This window comes from Rana temporaria, chromosome 11, assembly GCF_905171775.1.
Source record: "Rana temporaria chromosome 11, aRanTem1.1, whole genome shotgun sequence".
Lineage (NCBI taxonomy): Eukaryota > Metazoa > Chordata > Amphibia > Anura > Ranidae > Rana > Rana temporaria.
In genome coordinates, this window is record NC_053499.1 from 125112378 (window position 1) to 125126062 (window position 13685).

At 42.0% G+C, this 13685-nt stretch overlaps 1 protein-coding gene across 9 annotated transcripts in view; it reads left to right on the forward strand.

Moving 5' to 3' along the window:
- MARK2 (microtubule affinity regulating kinase 2) overlaps positions 1–13685 on the forward strand; it is a 212359-nt gene that overhangs the window by 121862 nt on the left and 76812 nt on the right. For all 9 annotated transcript variants that reach the window (XM_040329070.1, XM_040329076.1, XM_040329073.1 and 6 more), the window contains exons 2-4: positions 3884–4063; positions 8427–8480; positions 11866–11914. In XM_040329070.1, coding sequence (XP_040185004.1) covers positions 3884–4063; positions 8427–8480; positions 11866–11914 — 283 coding nt within the window. The remainder of the gene's footprint in view (positions 1–3883; positions 4064–8426; positions 8481–11865; positions 11915–13685) is intronic.

The window sequence follows — 13685 nt, forward strand, 5'->3', positions numbered from 1 at the left end:
GTGTTCTGCATTCTGTAAGTAGCTGCAGAACTCTACAATGCTGTAATCTCCTATGCATTTTCATTGTCATTTAAAAAATCACTTAGAATAAAAGCAAACAGGCTTATATTTACCTGCTCTGTGCAGTAAAAATTGGCATAGTGGCCCCAAACCTCCTGTTCTTGGATCTCCTGCCAGCGCTCCTCCTCTTAGTGTGCCACCATAGGAAGCCGCTGCCTGTTATGGCACACCTGCTGAGTCGCTCTAGTCTTGCTGCCTTTGTCTATTGACGCAGACAGCTTGGCTCAGCCCCACCCCCTTTTCCTCTTCACAGGATTTGACTGACAGCTGCTCTCAGCCAAGCCTGTGGGGAAGGAGGAGAAGGAAGAGTCTCTACAGATGGAAACGGCGGTGGATCGAGTGAGGGCTCAGGTAAGTATGAGGTGGGCAATACTTACTTTTTTTTCTTAAAGCGGGGGTTCACCCCAAAAAAAAAATGTTTTTAACATTACATCTAGCATACTAAGGACATTTACTTTCGGCAGGTCATTTTTTTTTTTTTCTCCGTACATACCTTTATATTCTTATTTTGTCCAGGGCTTCCCGGGTTCCAAAGACTGCGGACTGGGCGTTCCTATCCTTCGGTTCGACGATTGACGGCTTGTGAAACAGGTCCCCTGTCGCACAACGCGCATCGCCAGATTTCCGGAAATAGCCGAGCTGCGAGTCGGCACTATACGGCGCCTGCGCAGTCAGCTCTACACGGCGGGCGCAGGCGCCGTATAGTGCCGACTCGCAGCTCGGCTATCTCCAGGAATCTGGTGACGCGCGTTGTGCGACAGAGGACCTGTTTCACAAGCTGTCAATCATTGAACTGAAGGATAGGAACGCCCAGTCCCGTAGTCATCAGAACCCTGAGGCAGGGATAGGAACGCCCAGTGCCACAGTCATCAGAACGCGGAAGCCCTGGACAAAATCAGAATAAAAAGGTATGTACGGAGAAAAAAAAAAAAACGACCTGCCGAAAGTAAATGTCCTTAGTATGCTGGCTCTAATGTTAGAAATTAGTTTTTAGGGTGAACCCCCATTTAATGCAAGGAATGCTTTAGGGTAACATATCAGGTTTCAGAACCACTTTAAAGCTAAAAGGTCACAGCTAAGATCCTTTTGTCCTTCTGGACTTAAAGTGGAGTTCCTATTAAAATAAAAATACTGCAGCTGTTGACTTGTATGGTTTTAAAAAAATAAAGCGGAGGTCCGGCTTAAAAAAAAAAAAAAAAAAAATCAAAGTCAGCAGCTACAAACACTGTAGCTGCTGACTTTTAATAAGGACACTTGCCTGTCCAGGGTGCCTGGCATGTCGGCAGCCGAAGCCGAGCAAATGTGGCCCTGTAGACACTAGACAAGAGATCAAATATGCAGGACGCAAAGCACCAAGTACGAGGCGCAGTAATTCATAATAATGCTCCTCAATTCTCTTTCGTGATTTCATACCCATTACATATTGGAGTGTTCATGGTTGCATTAGGTATAGCAGCTGGCACTTGGACCTTGCTCTTTTTTATTTTTTAGGCCTGTGCTTTTTTTGTTTTTTTGGTTTTCCCTTAGTGGATGTAAACCAGATTTTTTTTTTTCCTCACAATGTAGAGTATAAGATTTCCTATCATCTGTGCCCAGTCTTGCCACAGAGTTAATCCAGCTCTGAGCAATCCTCTTTTTTCAGTGAGATAAACTGACAAACAGGAGAACACTTGTCTGTTTTTCCCCCCTGCTGTGAATGACAGGTTATTTACATATCTCATGCACTAGCTTGAGACAGGCATTTTTTTTTAATTCCCTCCCCCACTCCTTTTCTGAAGTCATGTGGTTACTTTTCTGTATTTTGACTCGATGTTAGTGATCATAGCAGAATCGAGTGTAAGGAATACACAGGAAAAAATGCATGTTGACAAAGGGAGTGTAGAGGTGGGTGGGGAGTCTACTGACATCACGACTCCACCCACCGAGCTCCAGACAACAGATCCACCCACAGAATCTGCAGTTTTTTGGGTCTCATAACAGACAGAGGGGAGACATTTGACAGGTAAGGATTCATGCAGGAGGCATGTATATCCTTATAGATCAGCACTATGGCAGTAGCTTAGAAAGGATGAGAGTGGGTTTACATCCACTTAAAGTTTATTTGGTTGTACCAGTGTCTTTAATGGGTAGGTGCACAGATTAGTTATTATGATTAGATGTTAAAGGGGTTGTAAAGGTTCATGTTTTTTCACCTTAATGCATTAAGGTAAAAAAAACATCTGATGTTTGCTGTCTCCCCCCCCCCCCCCCCCCCCCCATTTACTTACCTGAGCCCTCGAAAGTCCTGCGCTGTGAACGAGCAGTCTTCTCGACCGGGCTTATCGGCTCATTCATTGGATGAATGATAGCATGTTTGTTATTTAAACAAACAAACAAAATTGATCCTTTTTCAACCCCTTTTAAGAATAACAGACCAAGTATATCAAAGTTATCCTCACGATAATTGGTAAAGGTATTTATAGGAAGCTTCATAATGATTGTGTCCATGTTACCCACACATTTTCAGCAAGATTATATTGTCTGTGCTGATAAGTATGTCTGTATAACCAAGGTTTTGTCTGGTTGTCAGCCAGAGATATAACAATGCTGGTGAGCAATGCAATGATAAAAAGATTCACGTAGAGCGGGCGCAGCGTAACGTAACCGGTTTACGTTGCACCGTCGCAACTTTTCAGATTTAGTGCCCGATCCACAAAGCACTTACCTGGAAATTTGCGGCGGTGTATCGTAAACAGGTCCGGCGCAAGGCGGCCCAATTCAAATGGGGCGGGTACCATTTAAATTAGGCGCGCTCCCGCGCCGGACGTACTGCACATGCTCCCGTCGCAAATTTCCTGACGTGCTTTGCGCGAAATTACAACACGCCAACGTTTTGTGAATCGCGACGTGAAAAAAGATTTACGCCGGGAAAAATAAAAGATTTAAAAAAAAATCAAAAACGACGCGGGAAAGATAGGCATACTTTAACATGGTGGAGTACTTTTACACCATGTTAAAGGTGCCCTATCTTTGCGACGGAAATCTAACACTTGTGACGACGTAACGACGGGAAAAATCTTTGTGGATCGCCGTAACTCCTAATTTGCATACCCGACGCTGGTTTACGACGCAAACTCCCCCCAGCGGCGGCCGCGGTACTGAATTCTAAGATCCGACAGTGTAAAACAATTACACCTGTCGGATCTTCTGGCTATCTATGCGTAACTGATTCTATGAATCAGTCGCATAGATAGAAACAGAGATACGACGGCGTATCTCTTTTGTGTATCTGGCCCATACACTTTACTTATGGATGGATTAGGTATTGTAGTGATCTATTTAACTCGCTCTCCCCCTTTTTTTTTTTTTTTTTTTACTTTGGGCCTGTAGTATAAACCATTGTGCAAGGCTCAATTCCACTTTATACTTTTTTATGTATATATATATGTGTGTGTATATATATGTGTGTATGTATGTATGTATATATATATATATATATATATATATATATATATATATATATATATATATATATATATATATATATATATATATATATATATATATATATATATATATATATATATATATATATATATATATATATATATATATAATTTTTTTTTTTTTAAGGAAATTCATATTTCCTACCATTGCAGCTCAGCATTGACTAACACTTTTTAGCTTTCTCTTGATTTATTTCTTTGGAATTTTAACTAGAAAGCAGGCGAGATCTGATATTTACCTTGACTCCCTGGTATGCAGTATTGATCTAAGATCTATGTAATAGTCAATGTAAGTTGCATTATACGTTGCAATAATCCTCTCTCTTATTTCTCGGCAGCCTGCAGTGGGTCACACAGACTCGAAGACGAGCAAGTCCAATATGCTGAGAGGTCGCCCTTCAATACCAACTTCAGCAGATGAACAGCCACATATTGGGAACTACCGTCTCCTCAAAACTATCGGCAAGGGAAATTTTGCCAAGGTTAAGCTAGCACGCCATGTTTTAACTGGAAAGGAGGTGAGAAACTTTAAAAAAGGCATGGTTTTGTTATTTTTATTAATGTAGAGCGTGTTTTTTATAATACCCGTCAGGTTTTTATTTTTTGCCATTTGTGTCCCACTAGGGAACTTTACCTTCACTTCCAGCAGTGGAAACAGTGCACAGACACCTCCCCCTCCCCGGGTGGGGTACTGCAACCAAAAAACTGACATGAGTTCTAATTCCTCTCCACTCGATCCAAGATGTAAAAAAAAAGTTTTGGGTTGAGTTAACTTTTGTGCTGTTTGTATAGCAGTGAGGATTTTTGTAGCGCATTACATTCACATCATCCGTATGGGTTTTTGGAATGTTGTTTGTGCGATGAAACATAAATACTAAGTTTTTAACAGTCTTTTATTTATGTTGATTAAAATATCACAAATAAAAACTGGTGTCTGGGGGTTCACGAAATGTATAGATCTAAAACAATTGAAATATATAAACTGACGCGTTTCGATGGTCTTCCTCAGGGGTATGTGTAAATCAAATCAGTACACTGGAACCCACATTTGATCTTTTAAAAACACAGTACAATGCAATCTGCTGCACAACACATCAGGTGTTCTTCTACCACAGAGGCAAATCTTGATGTAAGATGGTTAAAGTGGATGTAAACCCCTTTTTTTTTTTTTTTTTTTTTTTTTTTCAAATTAAGGCTCCTTTCTGTTACAGCAGTGGATATAATTTTATCTGTGCCCAGTTTTGCCACAAAGAGTTAATCCAGCTCTGAGAAATCCTCTTATCTTTTTTTCAGTAAGACAGAAACAGAGAAATGGGTGTCTGTTTCCCCCCCCCCCCCCCTTTGAGTGACAAGTGATTTCCTTATCTCATGCAGAAGTGTAAGGCGTTCTGTGTACTTCACATCCCCCCTCTTTTCTTCTCCAGCTCTCCCAGGATTGGCTGCTCCACACCTCAGCATGATTGGGCATTCTGAAGTCATGTGCTGACTTTCCTGGGTTTTGATTGGATGTTGGTGATCATGGAGCATAATTCATGAGACCAGCAGAAGTTCAGTGTAAGACATATGGCTGCCTGGCAAAGGGGAGTGTAGAGGTGGGCGGGGAGTCTGGCAATCACGACTCCACCCACTGAGTTCTGGACAACAGACCTGTCCACAGAATCCGTAGTATTGCAGGGCTCCGAACAGCTAAAGGGGAGATATTTGACAGGTAAAGATACATGCAGGAGGCATGTACATCCTTATAGATCAGCACTATGGGAGTAATTTAGAAATGATGAGTGGGTCTATTTTTAACCACTTCCGGACCGCCTCCTGCACATATACGTCGGCAGAATGGCACGGCTGGGCACAAGCACGTATATATACGTCCTGTACTTGTACCCAGCCGTGGGTCGCGGGCGCGCGCCCGCGACCCGGACCGAAGCTCCGGGACCGCGGGTCCCGCAGACCCGATCGCCGCTCGAGTGCGGCGATCGGTCCCCGGAGCTGAAGAACGGGGAGAGCCGTGTGTAAACACGGCTTCACTGTGGCGGCGTATCGATCGCGTCATCCCCTTTATAGGGGAGACACGATCGATGACGTCACACCTACAGCCCCCTACAGTTGTAAACACTCACACAGTGAACCCTAACTCCTACAGCGTCCCCTGTGGTTAACTCCCAAACTGCAACTGTCATTTTCACAATAAACAATGCAATTTAAATGCATTTTTTGCTGTGAAAATGACAATGGTCCCAAAAATGTGTCAAAATTGTCCGAAGTGTCCGCCATAATGTCGCAGTCACGAAAAAAATCGCTGATCACCGCCATTAGTAGTAAAAAAAATAAAAAAAATAAAAATGCAATAAAACTATCCCCTATTTTGTAAACGCTATAAATTTTGCGCAAACCAACCGATAAACGATTATTGCGATTTTTTTTTTTTTTTTTTTTTTTTTTCCAAAATAGGTAGAAGAATACGTATCGGCCTAAACTGAGGAAAAAAAATTTATATATGTTTTTGGGGGATATTATTATAGCAAAAAGTAAAAAATATTGCATTCTTTTCAAAATTGTCGCTCTATTTTTGTTTATAGCGCAAAAACTAAAAACCGCAGATGTGATCAAATGCCACCAAAAGAAAGCTCTATTTGTGGGGAAAAAAGGACGCCAATTTTCTTTGGGAGCCACGTCGCACGACTGCGCAATTGTCTGTTAAAGCAACGCAGTCCCGAACTGTAAAAACACCTTGGGTCTTTAGCCAGCATATTGGTCCGGGGCTTAAGTGGTTAAATACCACAATTTCACAGTTGTACAGTCTCGCAGACAGAGATCACCATGAATTCTAGGGACCAGAATCTTCTCCCATTGTGTATGCTGGTGGATCTAGTGGGAGCATGTATGATTATTTATATATTTGCAATACGTTGGTAGTCCTTGCTGCTCTTTTTGATCCATAAGGGATTTTTAATCAGTAATGAGATACTGAGATGTGTGATTATCCATACAGCTCTGACACTATGGAGAAGATTTTGGCATTGGCTATACCTAATTTTTTAGTGCAGAGCTGAAAGGAAAAAAAACGCTTCATAAAAAAGCATACAAACTCTTTAATGATTGTTGTGTTCTACATATGCAGATGCAGATTTAATGTCAAAATGAACTCGTCCAATAGGAGCATGTTCTCATACCTGTGGTGTACTGCATATGTGTGATATGTTGCATTTTTGGAAGTGCTGCCGTGCAAACAAGCCAATTGTATGTGAGACTAGGGAGTAATTCAGTACAGGTAAGTGGAAGATACTCTGTGCCACTAGTGAGAATTTCCCAGTGGCAGTCACCCGTTTGACATCAGCCTAAATGACTGCCACTGGCAACTTCACTCTAGTGTCAGAGTGCCTTACACTTATTTGTACTGAATTGCTCCCTCGCTGGCCCTAAATCTCAATCACTAGCGGTTGGAGCGACATTTTGCTGCGTCATTTAATAATGAAGCAATTCTATAGGTGGACTATTGGCGATCTGCCACTAGAGATTTGTTTCTAGCAGCAGTCGCCCGTCTGCCATCAGCCTTAATAAAAGCAAATAAATGCACATTTCTGTATAAGTTATAGTGCGAACAAACACTAATTTGAGTCTCAAAGTACATCCTTCTAACCATTTTGTGCCTTGATAGCTTATGGCAGGGCTCGGCAAAACCCAGGTGCCAGGTCGCAACGGCGACTGAAAATTGCATCCTGGCGCCTGGATTACACTGCAGCAGTTGCGTGGACTAGCGTCGGGCTGGCCCATTAAGCTTTTGTGGCCTGCTGGAGCGGGTCTTCGAACCGGCGCCCTATGGTGGACAGTGCTGTGATGAGGGCGGCTTGCTCTCGCATCGCGGCTTGCTCTCACTGCCCGCCCATCCTGCCTTCCCTCAGTGCTAATCCCCCACCCCGCCGAGTTCGATCACATGACCGCTGCGGTGCTCAGCTGGTTTTGGGCGTCCTATGCGACTTGGTTGTGGAGATGCAGGAAGTGTATGGCGGTTGTAGATTAAGGGACACCGGGGATAGAATGGTGCTGGAGAATTTAGAGCGTGAACCGTCCTAGGTGTGTGTCATGCATCCGTCACCCTCTCAGAGGTATCTACACACTGACGGCTTCTTGTACAGAGGGCTCATTACTGCAGTGTGTTATATTAGATGAACATGGATCTCTATACAACATGCCAGCAGCGGGATGTGCTTTTTCCAGCCATGCAGTTCTGGGCACTGGACAGCTGATTTAAACACTGGCTCCTAACTTTTTTAGCTGGCTCCTAGATTCTAAGCAAATTTGTCAAGCCCTGGCTTATGGCCCTTTTCCCATAAGCAAAGCTGTTGACCTGCGATCTGTGGTGGATTGCTTTGTTCCCAGTGGCTTGCCCACAGTGATCGGGAGGCGATATGCTGCCTCCTGCACACCTGTTTGATGAGGTATTCCACTGAAATATCACTTCACGCTGCCAGTACCGTGCCAATTGAACATGGTTGCTGTGTGGCCCCATGCACTTCAATGGGGTGAGTTGAAGGGCACGACTGCTAAATGTAACATTCTCTTAGGTTTTTGGTGTTTTTTACTGCACCATAAAGCACAGTGTTCCAACTGGATTGGGGCGTCTGGCAGCCATTGCTGGGTTTTGACAGGAAGCTTTTAAAACGTGCCTCAATCGCCTGACTTTACCTCGCCAACATGCCCATGTCAAAGGAATCCAATAAAGTGTAATGCACAGCCATCTGTGACTTAGTCTCAATTGTTCAGATGAACATAAGCAGGGAAAATGTAATGCGTGATATAACTTTTTAAATATTTGTTTCTTTTGCATGCTTTGATGCAAGCTAGCAATGAATATAATGAATGTTCTTAATTTTTTTTTTTCAGGTAGCTGTAAAAATTATAGACAAAACACAGCTGAATTCTTCCAGTTTGCAGAAGGTAAGAAGTAAAATAATAACTTGATGTAGGATTTGTAAAATATACCATATTTAAAAAAAAAAACATTTATTGTAAGATTTTTTTACAAAATAATAAAGTTACTAACTGCTGGAATATCTTGTCTGTGAGGTCAGCCAAAGTAGGCTTTTAGATCAAAGAAGTTCTTTATTGAAAAAGTTAACAAAAATACATCAGATATTTGGGCCAGAAAAGTTTCAGACAATATACGTGTATAACATTACCATATGCCATTGTCGTCCCAAAAGCTTTTAGTAGACCTTAACAATAACCGTTTCATACCTGTATGAAAATACACGGTTTTAGTTTGCATTTGTTCAACACCCAAAATCACATTCACAATATTCTGTCGGCGACCAAACTGTTTGCTATTTATTCCGGCACCCTGTGTGTTTGAATATGTATTTTTCTAGGTGCAGTGTATCCCCCGTAGCTGCAACCCACTCCTTCCATGTGGGGGATTCGGCTGATTTTCCAATGCTGCAGGATTAATTTTCTAGCCTGAAATAGAGCTTGAGCTATTGCCTGCTTAGTGGCATTTTCCATCACAAGGTTGTCCAAACACCCAAAAGGCAGGGTTTAGGATTCTAGCCAATAATGACTTGAAATACCCTATTAAGGGTGTATTTTCCCCAGTATATATGTAGCTTGGGGCATCTCCATAGTCCACAGGCGACCATAAGGATTTTGGGAGTACTCATTGACGGTTTATTGCTACTTGATCGCTTTACCAAGTGGATCAGGTGCACCTCGCCAAGCTGTGTACAATAGGCTTACCTCTGCTTTTTTTTTTTTTTTTACATCATTCTTGGCATACCAATATATAAAGATTATTGCATCGGATTTTATGTGTCTCCCCTATCCGACCTTCTGCTTAACAGCTGAGATCGTCCTGTCATTTCTATTCTAATTTTCTTACATGATTTTACCTCCTTGACTGCCTGTGTGTTACAACACACCGCCATTGTCAAGGCAAAAAGGCTCACTGTTGTCTTCCACGCGGCCAATTCTATTCATATATCTATGCTCCTGAGGAAGCGTTTCAATAATGTGTAACATGTAGAGGGAGCCCTCCTTTCCTCTGGACCCACCGCCTGGTTATACATTCTACCGTTATATCGTTGATTGTATTGTTTTGAGTTATTATACCACCAATACTGTGATAACCTGTGTGGACCAGTTATAATATAATATAAAAATAAAACCTGCAGAGGTGATAAAATGCTACCAAAAGAAAGCTCTATTTGTGGAGGGAAAAAAGGACATTTATTTTATTTGGGTACAACATTGCACGACCGCTCAATTGTCAGTTAAAATAACAGTGCTGTATTGCAAAAAATGGCCTGGTCATTAAAGGGGTAAAACCTTCCTGGGCTGAAGTTTTTAAAGACATGGGTTTTTTTCTTCTGCTTTTTAAGGGTAAATGAGAGATCTGGGGTACCCAGATCTCTCAATAAAGAGGACCTGTCATGCTTATTTCTATTACAAGGGATGTTTACACTCCTTGTAATAGGAATAAAAGTGTAAGAAAAAAAAGTATTAAAACGCCCCATCCCTCCATGCTCGCGCGCAGAAGCGAACACATACCGTACTTAAGTCGTGCCCGCATATGTAAACGGTGTTCAGAGACCGCCATTTTATTCCCTAGGGTCTCTGCAACAAAAAATTATAATTTTTGTATATATTATAATGTTTGGGGGTTCCAGGTAATTTTCTAGCAAAAATAAAAATTATTTTTTTGTTTCTTGTAGTTGCTGGTGGTTAAATAAATGTCAGACACAAGCCCTGAAAGTAATAAGTAAAGGCCATTTTGTTTTATTTAACCACTTGACTTATGAAAGATTTACTCTTCATGACCAGGCCCTTTTTTTGCGATGCAGCATTGCGTTACGTTAACTGACAATTGCTCTGTCGTGAGACACTGTACCCAAATAAACTTGATGTCCCTTTTTTTTTTTCTTCTCACAAATAGCTTTCTATTGGTAGTATTTGATTACTTCTGAGGTTTTGTTTTTATTTACTTACTATGTGCTGCAGTTTACCAGCAGCGCAGTGCATGTGCGACTTTCCTGGGTTGGCTGCATTCAGAAGTTTTGTGCGTTTTCAGAAAGTGCACCAAACCCGCAGGATATAATAGAAGTCTATGGCTAAGCGCAGCAAACCTGCAGGAAAGTAGCGTGGTCAAACAGCAGCGCATCAGTGTGAAAGCAGCCCTATACTATTCTGCTCACTGTATTGCTTCAGTTGGTATTACTCTGCATGGGACAGGTGCCGGTGAACTGCCTTTATGGTTCCGGCTAACGAGATGGTTCCTGTAAGGACTGCGCAGGTGCAATCCTTGCTGATGGAAATCTCCGAACCTCGGGCCGGCATCCAGGGCGATGTGGAATTTGAGGAAAGTGGCTTCGCTCGCTCGGCCTCCTGGCTCTTTTTTTAACATCCTCCAATCAACAGGGATGTTAAAGAATGAGCCTGGATGCCGGCCGAGGTTCAGAGATTTCTGTCGGCAAGGATTACGCCTGCGCAGTCCTTGCAGGAACCATCTCGTTAGAGGAACCTTAACGACAAGTCACCGGCACTACAGAGGAGGACCCAGCTTATGCGATTCTTGCTCCCTACTACAGCTCCAACTTTACAAGAAGTCCCTCCTGCATTGCACTCTGATGCTCTGGGATGGTGGGTCAGCAGGCCCAGACTGCAATCTACCAGTTACTTGTCCGGAATCTACTGGTAGATGGCGATCTATAGGTTGCTGACTCCCGCTCTAGGGCCTCTGCTTAGAAATATTTATAATGTTTGGAGGTTCTAAGTAATTTGCTAGCAAATAAATGCAGATTTTTGTATGAGAGAACTGTCAGAAATGGAAGAACACAATTCAGCTGTCATTGTGAATAAAACGCATTCATTGAAGAAAATGATTGTGTTGATCTGCTAGAGATGAAAAACTTTTGCACAATAATTTTTAAATATTAATTTCAGTTATCTAATCGCGTGTAGAAAAAATAAGGTACATTTATTTTTTATTTTTTTATACATGATTGGGTAATTGAAGTAAGTATAACTAATTTATTATGTAAAAATTCTCAACCCCTCTAGTAAATCGGCCTCAATGTATGTTGACCCTAATGAACAGATTTGTGATCACACATTTTATTATACAACAGGCCAACAACTTTCCAATTTCTGTGACAATTAAATGAAAACCAGGGGAACAAATAACTTGTGCACAATCTGAGGGCTTAGGTCAGATGATCACATTTGGACCATTTTATACAGAGCAGTTGGAATAAAGTTGGCTTTAAGTTGGATGTAACATACTGTAAATGCAGTTCTATCCGAAATAATTATTCTTAATCTCTTTCAACAGCTCTTCAGAGAAGTACGAATTATGAAGGTTCTAAATCACCCTAACATAGGTAAACGCTCATACTTGTTCCATTGCTGTTGTTTTGTATCACTTAATAAGCCACTGTCGTATTTAGCTCTCCTAAAATTTTACCTGGGAGCTTGCAAATTATTATGCTTTAAAGCAGAGCTCCAGTCTACAACCATATATATTTTATAATCTTGTGCTCCTGCATTCTGTGATTTTTACTAAAACACATATTTTTCAGTACGACAAAAGCGCATTAAAATTATTCACCTTTAAATCCAATGTGACTTTTCACATCGCTGTGCTGCAATTGCGTTGCGGTCTGAAAGGTCCTGCATGCTGCATCTTTGGTGCACATCAAAAATACACCTTCTGTTTTAGTCAATGGAAAATGCACCAAAAATATACTAAAAGCACACCAAAGTGCATTTTAAGATGCATCTTTGATTTCATAAGGCAAAAATGCTGGTTGAGCAACCGGCATCCTCAACAACTAGTGAATAGCTGGCTGTTGAGGAGCCGTCGCATACCAGGGTCTTTACCAGCCGATAGCTACACATACAATGCAAATTTCCATCCCCCTCTCCCATACTTCCATGGTGGTTCCCCCACAGCTCCTCTCTGCTTCTTCATGTGGAGGAGTAGGCCCAGCCACCCCCTATCCTCACATTTTAGAGAGCCACAGAGCTGTTCCCGGCTGTCCCGTCCAGTCTTCCTGACTCCTCCTACTCTGCAGTGTCCGGTGGTATCATGGCTTCTACACACGAACAAGAGGCTGAGCATAGAGGAGCTTGGGTTGACCATCTTGATGGTACAGGGAGGGGGACATTGTATGGCTGGTGAATGAGCACTGACCAAGTGTGAAACGCGTCGGCTGTATATGATTCTTGCTGTGTATTTGTGGTGTCTGCCTTTATTTCTTCAATAAAGAAGAGTTCTTTGGTGTGCGGCCGTCCATCCGTCTTTTGCCACTTTTCATTGCCTATTGCATTGCCAGCACCCATATTCACCTGGAACTATCCACGATTGCACTCGGGACTTTCCTGGAGCGGTGAACCCCATCTCGCATTGTATGGCTGGTGGGTGCCGGCTGCTTAACCGGTGCGTAGCATAGCTGGCACCTGCTGGCTTGCTTAACAACTATTGGATGGCTGGTTAAGGAGACGGCACCTGCAACCACCAATTCACTGCATATGTTTTGTGCTAAATTATAACACCATACATTTAAAACGTGCTCTCCTAGGTAGAATTCAGTGTGCATAGGGGACACACGCTGAAGTGGCTCTTATCTAAATGAAACTCCATAAAAGTTCTATGCAGCACACACCAAACAGGTGCTGTGATTGACACCATCCTGAAGCCGAAGTGGTGTGTCAGACAGATTAAAGAAAGTCAGGCTTCTGCAGACAGGACGCATGCCTAATGCAATGACCTTCAGTTAGAATTTGGAGGCACTTGGGGAGAGGAAAAAATTTACAGAGCAATATGTTTTTAAACCAATTTACTTTTCTGAGAATTGAGATCCTGAAAAATTTAAATAGTAGTAGTCCACTTAAACAAATGACCGTTAATTTTAATGAACATAATATATTACTTCATTTTTGGATAAAAAATAGTTACACTGAATAAGTAACCTCAAAATTGCATGCGCCTGTGGAACGGCAATAAACATCAGTATGCAAGATTGTATAGGCGGCACACTAAAGGCCATTCATTTGATAAGTTACTCTTCAGTGTGTGCAGTGATATATAATGTGTAATGCAATTGCCGTTTTTGTATGCAGGGGGGTTTACAGTGCTTTGTGAAAGTATTC